This window comes from Garra rufa, chromosome 2 (assembly GCF_049309525.1).
Source record: "Garra rufa chromosome 2, GarRuf1.0, whole genome shotgun sequence".
Lineage (NCBI taxonomy): Eukaryota > Metazoa > Chordata > Actinopteri > Cypriniformes > Cyprinidae > Garra > Garra rufa.
Window position 1 is genome coordinate 58533183 of NC_133362.1, and position 18257 is coordinate 58551439.

Below are 18257 nucleotides of genomic sequence, written 5' to 3' on the forward strand. Positions count from 1 at the left end.
CTCTGGACGACGCTCTTGTGAAGCGGGCTCTGGACGACGCTCTTGTGAAGCGGGCTCTGGACGACGCTCTTGTGAAGCGGGCTCTGGACGACGCTCTTGAGGAGCGGGCTCTGGAGAACTGGACGACCCCAGCGGAGATTCAGGAGGGCTGGGCGTCTCCAGCGGAGACTCTGGAAGAGCAGGCTCTGAGCGAGCGGTCACTGGAGGGCGCTCTGGCGGCGCAGTCACTGGAGGGTGCTCTGGTGGTGGAGACTCTGATTTGACGGTAGCCATCTTGCTTGCAGACTCTGGCGTGGCAGCCATCTTGCTTGCAGACTCTGGCGTGGCAGCCATCTTGCTTGCAGACTCTGGCGTGGCAGCCATCTTGCTTGCAGACTCTGGCGTGGCAGCCATTTTGTGCTGTGGTTCTACCTCACCCACCGTAAACGGAGAGCCACACAACAAAAGAGCCAGATCCATGTAGTAACGCAGAGTCCAGTCAGGTTCAAAATTTGGCATGTGGGAAGCCAATGGCTCTGAGAGTCCTCCACGAAAAAAAATCATGAGGCACGTCTCATCCATCGACGACAGATTTGCCAATTCAATGAAGTCCATAACAAAATCCTCGATTGTCCGCTCACCCTGCTTGAGCAGCATGATCTGTACCATGGGGTTCGTGCTGGAACTGGATGACACCATACTCACTGCTGGATCCTTGTAGTGGCGAAGTCTTCTGTCACAAGGAGAGTCAGAGACGTGCGGATCCATTTGCAGCGTTTATTTAGAATCGTCAACAGGTCAGAATAATCACCAGAAAACAGGAACAACGTAGGTAATCCGGGAAACAGTTCAATAGACAGGTAATGGTCGCAATGGCAGGAAGCAGGAATCGTCAACGGGGTACACAGTCCAGAGTCATACACAGATAATCCAACACAGAGAGAAACGCTTAGAATTACGACCATATGGAACGATAAGACTTCCCAAGGTGGCTGTGTGTGTGAGTGGCTTAAATGCATGTGGGTAAATGTGAAACAGGTGTATGCAGCAATCAGTTCAGTGGGAAACGAGGAGCAGCTGTGTGCAGTGATTGGTTCAGTGGCTTATGGGGATTGCAGTCCAGAATGTGTGTGCAAGAGTTCATGATGAGATAGACCAGATACGTGACAACGTGTGCACAAATAAGCATTAATTCATGCTTTATTAGTGCACAGATAATCACAAGTTAATGTATAATTAATGAAGAACTAAACAATTTATTAATAATTACTACATCAGCACCTAATGACCATTCTGTATGATTCATAGATTAAGTAATCAATAAATTGTTATTAGTTAATTGTGCCATAATGTATGAATTCCCTAATAACTTTTTTCATTAACTAATGTAAATTCATCTGTTAGTTACCACAACTTCCAGTTGTCTGTTTTAATTAATCATTAGCTAATGATTTGCAAAGATATCATTATGTTATGACTTTACTTACTGAGGCACAAAACTATTAACTAATTGTTAAGTAATATGTCATTGTGGTTATGATATATAATTAATCAGTCATGTGCCTTAATGTGTTGAAACCATGCATTTAAACTTCCATTTGTCTGCTTTAATTAATCATTAGCTAATGATTTCTAAAGATATCATTATGTTATGACTTTACTTATTGAGGCACAGAACTGCAAGTTGAAATACATGACTTGAACCCATTTTGGTAATTAATACATGAATTTACACTATTAGTTAATAAAAGTGGTTATTAGGAAATTAATACATTATGACACATTTAACTAATAACAATTTATTGATTACTTAATCTATAAATCATACAGAATGTTCATTAGTTGCTGATGTAGTAATGATTAATAAATTGTTTATTTCTTCATTAATTATACATTAAATCGTGATTATCTGTGCATTAATTAAACATAAATTAATGCACATTTGTGCACACGTATTGTAAAGTGTTACCTATTTTTCTCATTTAATTCTTTATACATATTTTAATATGTATAATTGGCGAGAAGACAGAGGAGCTAATCAAGGACTACAAGGTAAAGAAAACTGCTCAAATGAAATCAAACAGTTTTTGAAATCAAATTGAATGGAAAAGTTTAGCCAATAGGTCTTAAATGTAGTTAACATGGCCTTCAATTGCATTAAGTTTCAATCTGTGATACCCGTAGACATTCTTATGAAGCTACAAACTACCAAAGCCACCAGTCTGATCTCCCATGTGGGGAGTAAGAGAGTGACTCATTCACATGGTATACAAGGGGGTTTTATTCTTTCTGGAATATTTTACAGGTTTTTGATGTTGATGATGCTGCAACTGTCCAAGAGGCCCTTACTACACAAGTCCTCAACATCTTCGTGGTCAGCAAAGCCAGAGATGAAGATCTCCCCAAACAAGCTGGAATAGCCATAGAGGGAGCAGAGTTCCTTTTTGGCATCCCTGATGTGGCACATGCTTGTACCTACCTGATGGGCCTTATCTATGCCTTGGAACTAAGGTACCCTAACAAACTGAAATACACCTTTGAGGTTTTTCAGAAGATCTTCCTAGAGCTGGAGGATGTCAACCAAAAGGTGTCCTCCAAAGTTCATGATCTCAAGGTCAGTTTACATGCATAAAAGCCATAAAGACATTGCTAGACATTTTAAGTGCCCTCTTGTCAAAGTTTACAGTTGTCTGTTTTACATTGCATCTTCTCAGGTTTTCCACCATGCTTCTTCAGTTTACATTTTTATGCTTTGAAGCTTGAATATGCTAAAAATATGTTATGTGGTGTAAATTCCATCAGTTGTCTGCTGTTTGTTTTGTAGACATCTTTGGAAAAGTTCCCTTTACTACAGTGGCTGAGAAGTGCAAAACAGATTAACAAATTTCAAAACAAAATTACATTTCAGGAAACAGAATACATTTTTGGAAACACATTTACATTTTAAGAAACAAATTTACATTTTCAGAAACAAATTAACATTTTAGGAAACAAATTTATATTTTAAGAAACTAATATACATTTTCGGAAACAAGTTTACATTTTCAGAAAAAAATTAACATTTTATTAAACAAGTTTACATTTTCGGAAACAACTCTACAAGAGGCAAAACACAGATACAAATCCTGAAACAAATTAACAAAAAGCCGGTTCCACACGGATAGGGAACGTCCTAAAGACCGAATGTGATGTGACCTCATTTAGTAGTTCAAATAAATAATTAGTAGTTCTGCTACTCTCTGGAAGTCAGTTAGTCAGTCAAATTTGTTTCCTAAAATTTTAATTTGTTTCTAAAAATGTAAACTTGTTTCCGGAAATGTATATTTTTTTCTTAAAATGTAAATTTGTTTCCTAAAATGTACATTTCTTTCCGAAAATATATATTTGTTTCTTCAAATGTAAATGTGTTTCCAAAAATGTATATATCTGTTTCCTGAAATGTAATCTTGTTTTCAAATTTGTTGGTGTTTTTTCGAATGTAAATGTGTTTTGCACTTTTCAGCCACCCTACTTTACATTAGAAGAACCAGAAAGTAATAGGATGCAAATCCCATGAGTTGTGTGTTGGGTCATTGGCATTGTCTTATGGCGCGTCTGCCGCTGGCATCTCAGGTGTTTCAATGTTGTCAGTATAATGGAGTTTACGGTCCTATTTTCTTATCAAAGTGTCTTTGGTATATATATTGTATGTCCCGTGACATGAAATACACTAAAATATTACAATACATCTTGAACTATTGTTAAACAAGCCCTTTTGTTAAGTTGAATAATTAATACCAGATGTTGTTTGAATAATATGAGCATTGTTGCAGAGTATACAGTATTAGAGCTGAAACTAAAAATAATATTCATTGTTTCACAATCTGTCTTTTGTCAATTACTTAGTTTTTGATGGTAAAATGTTTCCTGAAGCCCAAATGTGTTGTTTTAAAGATGAATTGATTATTAAGAATCCACTAAACAAATCTGTAATGAATTGAGTAATGTATTGAGTACAGTACACCCAGTTATTGCCCAGTTCAGTGGCAGTACATGTATGATATGAGTTTTGTGTGAATTTGCAATAAAATGTAAATTTTGGTGACTTGTGAACTCTTGATTGTGTTTCACCTTTCCTCTCGTGAAACTGTCACAATTTGTACCAGGGAATTCACCCTCTTTTTGTTATGTCATTTTTTTCTACAGCACCATGAGACCAAAATGTCCATTTTTAAATTGGACAGATTGACCAACATACAGATCACGTACAGTACTAGATTTAAGTTGCTCACCATAACAAAAACATATTGTGTTTTATCTACTGAGAAATAGTAAGGCAACTTTTTGCATCATTTTATCACGTAGATCAAACAAGAGTTGTCTTTGTATGTACATCATTCATTTTGCAAGTCAGGTTAACTTAAATTTGCAAGTAAAGTTAACTCACTTTTGCTAGTAAAGTAAACTGAAAACGTCTCTGAATGAGTCGTCGATTCCCATTGATGGGATCGATTCTAAACTTCGGAATCGACTCTCAATTCCCAATGCCTAGGAATCGAGAAACCGATTATTTTTTGGGCCGGAGCACGCTTACATCATGTACAAGATAACGGAGAAAACTCCTTTTGCTAATATTCTGCCTAATAAATGTATAATTTATGACACGCATTGATTTACATATTGCTCTGACATATCTTAAAATATGTCAGTTCCATTGTTCTGTCTCAAGATCCACACCAGTAACGTTTTCTTCTAAGGCATTTTTGCAAAAGCTGCTTAAATATCTTAATTTAACTAAATCCTAGTCCTGGATTAAGCTAAACCCTGTCTGTGAAACCAGGCCTAAATATCTGAAATCTTTTTGCTTATTTAGTAAATGCATCTTGATTTAAGAATATCTTAGTATTTTGTCCTGTTTCTAGTCAACATATCTATGGACAAAAAAAAGTCTTATTTGGAGTGTGTTATAAGCAGTGCTGGGGTAACACATTATTCAGATTATCAGAATCAGATTACTTTTTTCAAGTAACTAGTAAAGTAATGCATTACTTTTGAATTTCTGAATAACTATCTGAGTTTCTTTTTCAAATAAGTAATTCCAGTTACTTTCCCTCCCATTTATTCATTGACAAGTCTCCTGTCGGGAAATTGGGAGTAAACATTATGTTACTGTAGTTCAAGACTAAATGTGACCCTGGACCACAAAACCAGTCTTAAGTCGCTGGGGTTTGTTTGTAGCAATAGCCAAAAATACATTGCATGGGTCAAATTTTTTTATTTTTATTTTATGCCAAAAATCATTGAGAAATTAAGTAAAGTTCATGTTCCATGAAGATTTTTTGTAAAATTCCTACTGTAAACATATCAAAATGTAATTTTTGATTTGTAATATGCATTGTTAAGAACCTAATTTGGACAACTTTAAAGGTGATTTTCTCAGTCTTTTAGATTTTTTTGCATCCTCAGATTTCTGATTTCAAATAGATGTATCTCAGTCAAATATTGTCCGATCCTAACAAACCATACATCAATAGAAAGCTTATTTATTGAGCTTTCATATGATGTATAAATCTCAGTTTTGTCAAATTTAACCTTATGACTGGTTTTGTGGTCCAGGGTCACAAATGTGAACATGCATTAATTCATCTCACTCACAAAAACAGATTCAAAATGAATAAAAACAGTAAAAATATGACTCAGAATATGATGCAAACTTCCAATAATTGAATATGTTAAAGAACACAAATAACCTTAATGTATTTAATCCCATTTTATTAACCAGTGTCTTTGCTGCTGACCTTCCATGATTTCAGCCACATGAATAAGCAAAAATAACTTTAGATAAACTAACATTTGTGCTTCATGATTTTTTATTGCTGAAGAGTGATCTTCTCCTGCATGAAGGTACTTTTTTCCAGTCTGAGGTGAATCCACTTCACTTTTGGTGTGAAAGTGCTTTAACATTTGCCAAACATAGAATTTTTTATATATATAAAAAAAAGAAGCAAGCCCTGTCTAGATTTAAAAATGCAAATCTAATGTAATGCATTACTTTCCATAAGAAGTACCCAAGTAATGTAATTAGTTACATTTTAGGGAGTAATGCAAAATGGTAATGCATTACTTTTAAAAGTAACTTTTCCCCAACACTGGTTATAAGCATCTCAAACTCATTCAGAGATATCCAAGAGTTTGTGTGCAGCAGTATTTACGTTTTGACACACTGAAAACGATGGATAATTTACACATTGAACAACCGTCTAAATGAACACAGTAACACACTTCACTCTGATACAATTTATTTAATTAAATTACATGTTTTCTGACTTAATGATCTCACTTAGTCTTCGTTTAGTGTGATGGTTAGAGTGTATAAAAAATAACTGGCCAAATGGTGATCGACAGTTTTTATACTCACAAGGGCTGATTTTAAAGGCAAGTATTCAGGAGCAATCCACACAAAATATAACGAATTGGAAAATCAAAATTTTGCAGCATTTCTAAATGATCTGAATTAAAACTGTGTTACAGATAAAAAAAATTCTCATATGAAATTCAGATAAGAGAAATATGACTTATTTGGCTAAAAACCTGTGCACAGCAGCTTTTATAATATAATTTGCATCTAGACAGATGTACTGTTACTTCTTTCTCGACAGTAAAACTTTCGACTTTCGAAAATGGATTTCACGTCACAAAAACAGCCTTCTTCCACTTTAGAAACAGTTCCAAGGTGCAGAATATGCCATGTTTATGAAACAGAAAAGCTAGGTCACACATTCATGACCTCTAGACTGGACTATTGTAATGCATCTTTAATAAATAAGCTACAATTAGTCCAAAATGCAGCTTCTAGAGTTCTTACCAGGTAAGAATATTGGGATGACTGTTATAATACAAAATCAACCTGCATATAAGGCATAAAAGCCAAACAGAAAGCAGCACACACAGGCATATGCCGTATGAAGACAAGACCACAAATATTAAAATCTAAATTAAAAATTTATCAGTCTTTTCAGAACCAGAAGAATACTTTATCACCATTCACTTTTGATTTCAAGCTTGACACGTAGATCATTTTTGTCCTCCACGTTTAACACACAGGCCTCTTCCTTTTTAGGAAAGTGGAGCTGCCACTCATCATCTGGCAAGTTACCAGTCTTTAAGGAACTGCAAGTTTTACATCTGTCCTTCTTCGGATGGTAAAGACCCAGGTTCTGCTCTTTAAATTCTTCTGAGAACACTTGCCTTGAGAAGGGTCACAGCATCTTTTCCTCCGCAGCATGATGGTAGACTTTATACAGGCTAGTCATGGACTGGAAGACAGGCTCCAGGTACTGTTTTGATGTTAATGACCCACAGTAGCAGAAAGCCACCTTTGGGAGATCCTGCAGAAAACTCTTCATGAACTCACGATCCTCACGTCTGAGGTTTGCTGCTGTATTCTGTGGTGTGTTTCCTGTGTCTTGCACCCAGTTAAGAGCACACCAATCCCCTATTCCCAGTGTTGCCAAAAAGAAACTTTTACACACCCTTCTTCTCTGTCCATCAACTTTTAAGAAGTAAATAAGAGTAGACACCCTTCTTGAATTTTCACAGCCCCTTCTCCTCATTACTGGCATTACATCCACCAAACCACGCACATACGTTTTCTTCTCTTCCCAGTTCATGTTCTCCCAGAAACATTTAAAAATCTTCTCTCTGTCTGCTTCTTCAATTGTACCGCAGTGATGCTTGGAGGACTTCACACATCCAGCTGACTGACATCTTGGTCCCATCACTCGGGGCTCCATGTTAACTTGTTCATTCCTGCTTATCCCAACATACGGTTGTCCCATCATTCTTCTCCTTTTATTAACACTTTTCTTCAAACTTCTTTCATTCTGTCGTCTTCTTATTCCATCTCTATCATCTTTGGTGCCATCAACAGATTCTAAAAAAATACAACAAAAATATTCGTATTTGTATATAATGTGTACTACTGCTGTGATTACTGCACATTAGACATAGAAATATCACTAAAGTGCAATATATTCTCTATAAGTCATGTCATGGTTTAAAAGATGAGTACAACATGCAATGGCTGAAACCTGGCCAAGCAAATTGAAAAGTTTTGATAGTCAATATCGTTTTGACTGTATTACTAGAATACATTTTCACCATGCCATTAAAAATTGATGGCTCATCTTTTTGGTTATGAAAAATAAGCATAATTAAATGCTAAAAATTAATGGTTTACATTGTTTTTAAATGTTACACAATATATTTTGTATTAAATTGTCAAATAAAACTGCTTTAAATAGGACACTATTATGACATTCTTCAAAAATACAATTTATTTCTGTAGACATACATTTTAATAAGGATCAAATGACTGATCTCAGCTTTCATAAGAAAAACCAACCTGTTTGTTCCTCTTTTTGTTTCAGACTGAATACTTCTGCAATCCTTATGCCTTCATTTTCCTCTTTAATAAACGCCATCTTTATAATAGTGTCACGTGGATCTCAGATGCTTCACATGAGATTTTCTGTGTGTCTGGAGATTTGAAATAAGAATAATTAACAGAGAGAAATATAAATCCAAACTAAATCTCTGTGTGTATCTCAATCAGAGGAAGTCGATTAGAGTAAAAGTTAATGGTCTTAAATGATCCAAATAGCCCAAAAATAAATACATATTTCTGTTAGAAGTATTAAAAAGGTATTTTCGGTTGTATATTTGGCATGTAATAAATTCTAGATTACATTCAATAGATTCCACTTTCGTGAGAACTGTGACAGCTTTGAGTTTGTCGTTTTAAATGCATTCACACTGTTTTGAGCGATTCGAATCACTGAATCATTTTGAAAGCAATTGATTCAATTGACTCGGACTTTCAAAAAGCTTCGTTTCTCATCACTACTAACCAGTGACTGAATTCGTGTTTACTGTAAACTTATTGCCAATATAGGTAGCGAAATGAAAAGCACCGTGTTTGTTAATCACGTGCAGCTAGGTTTTCCTCACACACATTATTATTATTATTATTTTAAATATCAAATGTTTGATGAAACACTGCAACGTTACAATGAATGATTACCAATTCATTTTACACCGCTTGTAAAAAACGATTGCACTGCCTTAACGATTTCTAGAGATTTAAACACTTTAAACTCTTAAAAACACCAACCTCTCTTCAGCCGAACCACAAACACAGGAGCGCAGTCTTATGGCGTCACATCGCTAAAACAAAATAAAAGTCCTGTGTTGGCCACAAATACATTGTATATGCAGAAAACATATATACATACCACACATATGTCAGCTGTATTCTAAGTTTAATTGGTAGTGAAATGTGTTCAAAAAGAAAGAAACCACAAGCTATTGCAAAAAAATATTTCAAATTGATTTAGTATTATTTTATAAACTTTCTAACCTTTGCAAAAATAATAAATTTGCTAGACATTAAAATACAATTTTGTATTTTACACACCTTTTTGTATTGATATAGGCTTTCAGTTTTATCATGTCCTGCAACGTAATCCACTTTCACAAGAAATATAAATCATAAAATGATAAAAACCTCAAAATATTTATAAGTAATGTTATAGACTAGGCTAAACTGCAACTAATCATACATACAAACCATATACTTTACAGTGTCTCTAAAGTCACCTTCCACCCAGTTAGTATGTGCTTTCTCGCCTTCCAAAATACACTGCAATTCTATTGAGACATTTTCCGGAAGTGATATTGTTCATTTTTCCCACTTGCCTCTCTTCAAACTTTTAAATATGTGGCTGTAAATTAGTAACTACAAATGCTGATTTCATTTGTGACCATGGACCACAAATATATATATCACCTCATACATATATATATAATTATTATTATTATTTTTTTGTAGCAATTGTTACACGGTGTAATACCGTATGTGACCTGTATCCGGTGGTGACACTGTTGTGCTGGTTCACCGGCAGTTGATGTTGAGATTGCCATCAATAAAGACACAGTTTAGATCAGCTCCTGCCTGTTTATTGCATAGAACACAAACATGGTGTCAGAAGTGCACTAAACTCTGAATATGTCCATGAACAGCATTCCAGCACCCGAGGGCATGCGGATGTCCGGGGATATATCAAAGAATTGGGATATTTTCAGAGCGGAATTCGAGGACTATGAACTAGCGACAGGATTAACTGAGAAATCCGAAGAAGTGAGAGCGGCCGCACTACGTCGCCTTATGGGCAACGAATGTCGGCACATCTACAGTCACAATATTGTATTGACCGAGGCACAAGCTAAAAATCCGAAGGCCATACTCGATGCCCTGGGAGCCTACTTTAAGCCTGCAAAAAACGTGATCTACGAAAGGTACATGTTCGGGTGTTGCAAACAAGAAGTGGATGAGCCTATTGACAGTTTTCTCACAAGGCTGCGGGAACGAGCATCAACCTGTGACTATAAAGAACTCAAAGACGAAATGATTCGTGATAGACTCGTCTTGGGCATTGCTAATGAAAACACCAGGCGGCGCCTATTGCGTGAACGTGAGTTGACCTTGTCACTAAGCGTGGAAATATGCCGATTAGCAGAAGCGACGGAGCAACGTGTTAAAACAATTGACAGCTCAATCAGTGACAGTGTTAACATCGCACAAGCACAAAGGCTGAAACGCAAAGACGGTGAAAATAACAACGTTCAAACACTCCGGACTGTATTTTGCAAGTATTGTGGGGGAGGTCACACAAAAGGCAGAGAACTGTGCCCCGCATATGGGAAGACATGTCGATCATGTGGTGTTTTGAATCACTTCTCCAAAGTGTGTAGGGCACGACAGAGAGCCTACAGTTCAGGCAGAGTCAACGTAGTGATGGATGAGCAAGCGCCAGACAGTGAGAGTCGGCTTTTCGCTGCTGAGGAATGCATTGACACTGTAAAGTGTCCAGGTCCAAGATGGTTCGTTAATCTAACAATTAACGAACAAAAGCAGGCCTGTCAGCTAGATACAGGAGCTACTTGTAACGTTATGAGCAGAATAATCAAAGAGAAACTGGACTATGAATGCCCCCTACAGCCGAGTGCAACAAAACTGAAATTGTATTCTGGTGCGACGATGCTTTCCCTGGGGAGATTTCACACAGAATGCACGGTAAAAGGCACCAAACACAAGTTGATCTTCGAGATAGTAGAAGCCAATCAAGAGCCACTACTTTCGGGTGACACATGCCAGCGGCTAGGACTCATGAAATTTACCATCCCGGAGGAGTTACACAAACTTGTAGAATGTCCTGACACGCCCCTCACGAAGCAACAGCTGATTTGCAGCTACAAGGATGTGTTTAATGATCCAGTCGAGTCTGTCCCGGGAGAGGTTCGATTTGTGCTGGACAGCAATGTGTCACCAGTGCAATGCTCGCCACGGAACGTACCAGTGGCCCTGAAAGCCAGAGTGAAAGAACAGCTTGACAAGCACATCAGGGAGGGACACATCACATCCGTCACTGAACCCACTCCATGGATTAGCAACATGGTTGTTGTAGCCAAGCCTGACAAAATGAGAATTTGCATAGATCCAAAGCACTTGAACCAGGCACTGCAGAGATCGCATTACCACATGCCGACGCTCGAGGACATTCTGTATAAACTACCAAAGGCACGTCTGTTTACGCTGGTGGACGTTCGGGATGCTTTTTTACACTGCAGACTGGACAATGAGAGCAGTTTAATGACAACATTCTGGACGCCATGGGGGCGTATGAGATGGTGCAAACTGCCCTTCGGCGTCTCAGTGGCACCTGAGATCTATCAACGCAAGCAACACGAGCTGCTAATGGGACTCCGAGGCATAGAACCCATTGCGGATGATATACTGGTTGTTGGCTGCGGTGACTCGGACGCAGAAGCCGAGTCAGATCATGACAAAAATCTCTGCGCACTAATGGAACGTTGCAGAGCCGTGAAACTCCGACTGAGCGAGAAAAAGCTACAATTCAAACTGAAAGCGGTGCATTTTCATGGGCATATACTATCAGCCGAAGGCTTGCGGATCGACCCGGAAAAAACGAAAGCTGTCCTGGCAATGCCGACACCTCAGGATGTGAAGGCTGTTCAACGGTTTTACCGGCTTTGTAACATATCTGGCCAAATTTCTCCCACGACTCTCAGATGTGTGTGAGCCTCTGCGCAGACTGCTGGACAAAGGCGTGGCATGGCACTGGCTTCCCAAGCATGATGGGGCTGTTCAAGAAATAAAACGTATGATTACGGACACTCCCGTTTTGAAATACTATGACATTGATAAGCCAGTGACAATCCAAAGCGACGCCAGTAAGAACGGTCTGGGCTGTTGTTTGCTGCAGCAGGGGCAACCTGTGGCATTTGCCTCTCGTGCACTCACTCGGACTGAGCAGAACTATGCCCAAATCGAGAAAGAATGCTTGAGCATAGTATTCGCATGTCAAAGGTTTCATCACTACCTTTATGGCAGGGAGTTAATCACAGCTGAGACCGACCACAAGCCCCTCGTGACAATTTGTAAAAAATCACTCCTGAGTGCTCCCAAACGTCTACAGAGCATGATGTTGCAACTGCAAAACTATAACCTGAATGTCGTGTATAAGCCCGGTCCTGAGATGTACATAAGTGACACGCTGAGCAGGGCGGCGCTTCACAAGCAGGCGCCCAATGAGCCAGGACTACTACTACAGACTGTGAACACCATGGACAGCTCCGAGGCCACGTTTTCAGTCGTAGATCAAGCACTACACCTCAACGTAACAGACGCCAGTCTTCGCAAAATTGTAAATGAGACAAAATCTGACGGCACATTGCAGGAGCTGGCAAATATCGTGTTGGCTGGCTGGCCGGAGCGCAAAGAGGATGTGTCGCTCTTGGTGCGCGAGTACTGGCCGTTCAGAGATGAACTGAACATTCAGAATGGTGTGCTGTTCAGAGGTCAATGCGTTATTATACCAAAAGCATTGAGAGCCGAAATGCTGACTCGCATTCACGCCACTCATATTGGAGGAGAGGCTTGTTACAGACAGGCGAAGGAAACGCTGTTCTGGCCTAATATGCGGAGTGAGATAAAGGATTATGTGACCAACTGCGCTGCATGTAACGAGTACGCGCACAAGCAACAAAAGGAAACGATGATGTCTCATGAGATCCCTGTCCGCCCTTGGCAAATTGTGAGTATGGACCTGTATGCGTATGGTGGTAAAGAATTTCTTATCATAGTGGACCACTACTCGGATTACTGGGAAATCGATCAGTTACCAGATTTGACAGCAGACACGGTCATTACGCGCTGCAAAGTTCAGTTTGCGCGTTACGGGCAGCCGGATCAGGTGATCACTGACAACGGACCGCAATTCGCTTGTGAACCGTTCAGAAGTTTTGCGAGGCAGTGGGGGTTCGTCCATGTAACATCCTCACCCCAGCACCCACAGTCTAACGGAAAGGCTGAGTCTGCAGTGAAGATCGTGAAATCCCTATGTAAAAGAGCAAAACTCGATGGGTCAGATCCATGGCTTGCAATTCTACACTGGAGAAACACGCCCACAGAGGGATTAGATAGCAGTCCCGCACAACGACTCATGTCCCGTAGGCTTAGGATGGGACTTCCGATGGCGAACAGTCTGCTTACTCCTAGGGTGGTGGAGGGAGTTTCGGAGAAACTGAGATGGAGGCGGCGCATGGCTAAATTCCATTACGATTTAAGAGCCAAAGACCTCCCGGAGCTTAATGTCGGCGAACACATCAGAATGAAACCCCTACCTGGAGACCGCACGGGCCGGTGGCGGAGAGGCCAGTGCTTAGGAAAGGTGAATCCGCGATCTTATATCGTGGATGTGGACGGGACATTGTACAGGCGCAACCGTGTGGACTTGCGGCGGGCTGAGCGTTTTGATCAGTTTAATCACCAAGAGGCAGAATCAAAGGAGAGCAGCCAAGGTGCAACCAGCTGCAGTGAAACGGTAATCAGAAAGGAGAACACGTCGGATATTACAGACTGTGAGCCAGAGCAAGTTCAGGATAGATTAACAGTGGCCAATAAACCGTCACCACTGAGAGAGCCGATCATCACTCGCAGCGGTCGTCAATCACGGCCACCACAGAGACTTAACTTATGAGTTCTAGTGGCTGAGGCTAGAGTCAGTAGGACAGTTCAAATAGTAGTATGCACACACAAAAAAAAAATAAAATAAAAAATAAATATGTTATTTGGTAACCTGCTGTTCATGTTGAGTTGGGGTTTAGTGGTTCTTTGTGAAGTGGAGCGATTCTCGAAAGAAAGGGAGATGTTACACGGTGTAATACCGTATGTGACCTGTATCCGGTGGTGACACTGTTGTGCTGGTTCACCGGCAGTTGATGTTGAGATTGCCATCAATAAAGACACAGTTTAGATCAGCTCCTGCCTGTTTATTGCATAGAACACAAACAGCAATAGCCAAAAATACCACCAAGATATTTTGTAAATTTCCCACTTTAAATATATCAAAACTTAATCTTTGATTAGTAATATGCATAGCCAAGAATTTCATTTGGACAACTATAAGGGCGATTGATTGAAAAGCTTATTTATTCAGCTTTCAGATTATGTATAAATCTCAATTTCAAACAATTTACACTTATGACTGGATTTGCAGTCCAGGGTCACATTTATTTCCATCTTTGTTATACCTGATAATGAGCTAATTACTTAAACCAAGGGGGTTTATCAATATACAGTATAATTCAAGAAACCAAGGCTGCGTCCGAAATCGCATACTTCCCTACTTTATAGTACGCGAAAAACAGTATGTAGTATGTCCGAATTCATAGTATCCGAAATTCAGTAGGCGAGAAGTACCCGGATGACCTATTGCTTCCACCCGAATTCTGTAGTATGCATACATTGGACACTTTCCTATCCCATGAGGCTCCGGGAGAGGAGGCATCATATTCGAAAAATGGCGGAAAGTGGAGACGCGGCTCTTTTCAAGTGTTAGTACCTCAGGATAAAACATTGTTTATTGTGATTAAATTACATTAGTTTAACAAAATTTAAATAAACGGATGACTTATTGAAAGTTTAAACATTGTAAATCGATGAGGTGAGTTCGTGAATCAGCTGTAAAAAGTTGTTTTGTACATCAGCTTGTTAACACAGATTTATTTTAACGGAGAAATTCGTTGTTAAGCAGTTTAATGAGATTAGAAAATTAAACAAAATTAAATCGATTTGTTTCCTCTTTTACTAGGGTTAATTTTTTGTTAGTAATAAGTAACGTTATGCTTCAGCTTGTCAATGTAAGTTAGCATTAATTGATTGATCATGACTAATGAATACTGTTTTGACATTAGAGGGACTGATGAACACACTCATCTCCTTATTCAGTGGAGAGTGGCGAATGAAACCCACTTCACTGGAAGGAGAAATGCTGCCATCAAAGGTTTTGAGTAAGTCAACAAATGATGTAAAATGTACTTTTATTCAGGTGCTGTTGACACTGAATGTAGTACACAACAACACTTCAAGCAAAGGTTTTACTGCATTATTTTTATGCTTGATTTCTGTGCATTTATTGTGACAGAGCAGAAGCTCGATGGGAAAATTTCTGCTGCTTAAGTTAAAAGAAAATGGGAAAACCTAAAACAAAAATTTAAAGAAAGAACTAAAAAAAAAAAAATTGGTTCACCCCAAAATTTGAGTTCTTTCATGATTCAGACCATCCATCACACCACCCTTATTGCCTCATCCGGATCAGATGTTGCTGTAACATCACCATCCTTGGTCTGGTCAACAGCTGAAAGAGCAGGGAGGAAGAGGAAGGACATAGAGGAGCTTATGTATGAGATGGAGGAGAGGGAGGCAGAAAGGGAAATGGAAGCAGTAGAAAGGGAGGAGAGGCGATGGAGAGAGATTATGGAAAAGGAGTATAAAAACTATACTCTCTTTCCATTTATTTATGCTAGGTTTTTCATTGTTACATACTGGTTATCAAGTTTTAATGCAGTGTTTGTTTCCAGGGATTTACAGTAGCTAGATTTTGTCAGTTGTAAAGTGCCCATTAATAAAATGTGGCATTGAGTAACAACAATTTTAAAGCACTTATGTGCACACTAATCCCAGCTGTTTTTAAAGCAAAATGCAGAAATATCAAAAAATGAGAATGAGTGTCGTACTGTAGAGAAAACCCAGACCAGATAGCTTTTAAAAGTATTCATTTTTATTTTGTTTTAAATATAACTTCTAGATTAAGATTACTTCCAAGATAAGGGCAAAAATAGTTTGTATCAAATAGAATATAGAGTTTAAATCAAGACCAAATGCTTCTTCTAATATTTTATAGGTGCCAGGAAAATGAACTTCAGCATCTTCAGGTAATGTTCACATACAGTTTTCAAGTCTTTTAAGGTTAATATGTAGTAATATCATTTTCTAATCTCACTAATCTTATTTATAGGGCATCACTTTATCACTCCAGAAAAAAAGTAATTTATAAAAATAAGCTCCATTCATGATATGTAGCTAGAATTTCAAAGAATTGTTATACAAATTTAAATGTCTACCTTACAAAGAGGGGACTATCACTGTTCACTGACCAAGAGCGGACCATTATTTCTGGTGAATTTAAAGAAACAAAACTTACGTATTGCTATTGCTCCGGCGCCTGGGGGACAGTTGGGGGTTTGGTCGAGAGAGCACTGTACATTTACTCCCACCACCGACAATCCCTGCTGGACCTGAGACTCGAACCTAAGCCTCCACAAAAAAACATTTCCTTATGTTTCATTTTAGAGCCCTCAAGAAACGGGTTAATGACCAACTGAATGACTGGGACTTCTATCTGGATGCCACCTTGTTTTCTTTAAGATCCAGACAGTTGGACATTGCAGTATATCAGAGTAAAAAATTATATAAATACTGTTCAGTTTCTTGAGCAGACCAATTGTTTTGTGTCTTAAAACCTCAAAGTATCGTCATGAGTCATAGGGTTTAATTTGGTTTTGTCTGTATGTTTTTTTAAATCTCAAAGCCATGGATCCCATTAACTGTCATTATATGACTGACAGACTGCAATGGTTTGAGTTAAAAATCTTTGTTTGTGTTCGACTGAAGAACAGGGTTTCTGCAGATATGAACAAGTGAAATGTAAGACTTTAAGACCTTTTTAATACCACCTTATATCAAATTTAAGACCTAAACCTGTAATTGTCACAGCACAGAGGGAGGCAGAGACAGAGGTGAGTGTATAAGATAAAAGGTAAGTTTATTAACAGGTTTGGTAAGTATATTGAAGCAGGTATTGAGGTAAGAGTTCTTATCTGAGATGTCCAGCGTTCAGGTAAGTAAATCCAACTGTGGAACCAGGAAACCATAGAGTTCACGGGAAGAGCATGCAGGGGTGTGATCGGTAGATCAGACAACGAGGAATGAATCTGTCCGGGTATATATAGGGGAGCTAATTGGATCCAGGTGAGTAATTAGTAATCAGGTGACAGTGAACGTGTGTGTGTGTCTTCAGGGGGTGTGGTTGGTGGATCTTGCTGTGGTAGAACTCTGACAGTAATGGAAATAGATATTATATTACATGCATATATGTAATATTTAATGTGTTTAATGTAAAAAGTAAACAATTTCATGGCTGTCATAAATTAAATTTATTACTATGATATACAGTGAACTTTTCATATCAGCAGATACTATTCCACACAAAATATCCCCATAAAAGTACCACTAGAAATATCTGATGTGAAAAAAAATTCTGAAGCAATATTTTCATCAGTGCTCTATTAGCTTTTACATCTTAAATCTGCATATTTGATTTACCCTTATAAAGGCCTTTTTCTTTACTTTTGAAATGTATGCATTACCTTTGAAATTTATTTGAAATTCTAAATGGCTGTTAGCAGTGAGATTACATAATTTACACTGCAAAATTAAAAGTGAGATTATGTTTTAAATACATTTATTGATTTATAAATATATAAATGGGTGTGGAGGCATACTTTTAAACACACTAAACTACCAGCAGGTGGCGATAAGTCACTTCATGAGCGAGTTATTTCAACTGATTCGAGCAAAACGCTGAGTCATAGCAAAATGTTGCTAGGAGAATGTTTCTGCTGCGATCCTTGTTTGGAACTATTTTCGTTGGTGAAACAGAACAAAACAGTGAAAATATTTTGTCTAATATGTAAGTAACTACTTGACTAACTACTTGTTTATTGAGCTAAAATTAATGTAACATTTGTAATTGTGAGAATTTTCAGCAAAAAGCTCACTTGGTATATTACTGAACTATATCATGTTATAAATAAAC

The 18257-nt window shown here is 38.3% G+C and overlaps 1 protein-coding gene across 1 annotated transcript; it reads right to left on the bottom strand.

Moving 5' to 3' along the window:
- Nucleotides 1-6350: 6350 nt before the first annotated feature.
- LOC141326546 (uncharacterized) lies at nt 6351-8498 on the bottom strand. Its single transcript, XM_073835280.1, has 2 exons — nt 8363-8498; nt 6351-7891 (listed from the first exon to the last, which is right to left on the bottom strand). The coding sequence occupies exons 1-2, from the start codon at nt 8439-8441 to the stop codon at nt 7218-7220; spliced, it is 753 nt and encodes a 250-aa protein (XP_073691381.1). The 5' UTR covers nt 8442-8498; the 3' UTR covers nt 6351-7217.
- Between the last annotated feature and the right edge of the window lie 9759 nt (nt 8499-18257).

What these genes read in the sequence shown, in the direction of transcription:
- LOC141326546 (XM_073835280.1), bottom strand. Translation starts at nt 8,441, where the DNA reads ATGGCGTTTATTAAAGAGGAAAATGAAGGCATAAGGATTGCAGAAGTA. An exon ending in ACAAAAAGAGGAACAAACAG is followed by an intron (nt 7,892 to 8,362) that starts GTTGGTTTTTCT and finishes GTATTTTTTTAG; the next exon opens with AATCTGTTGATGGCACCAAA.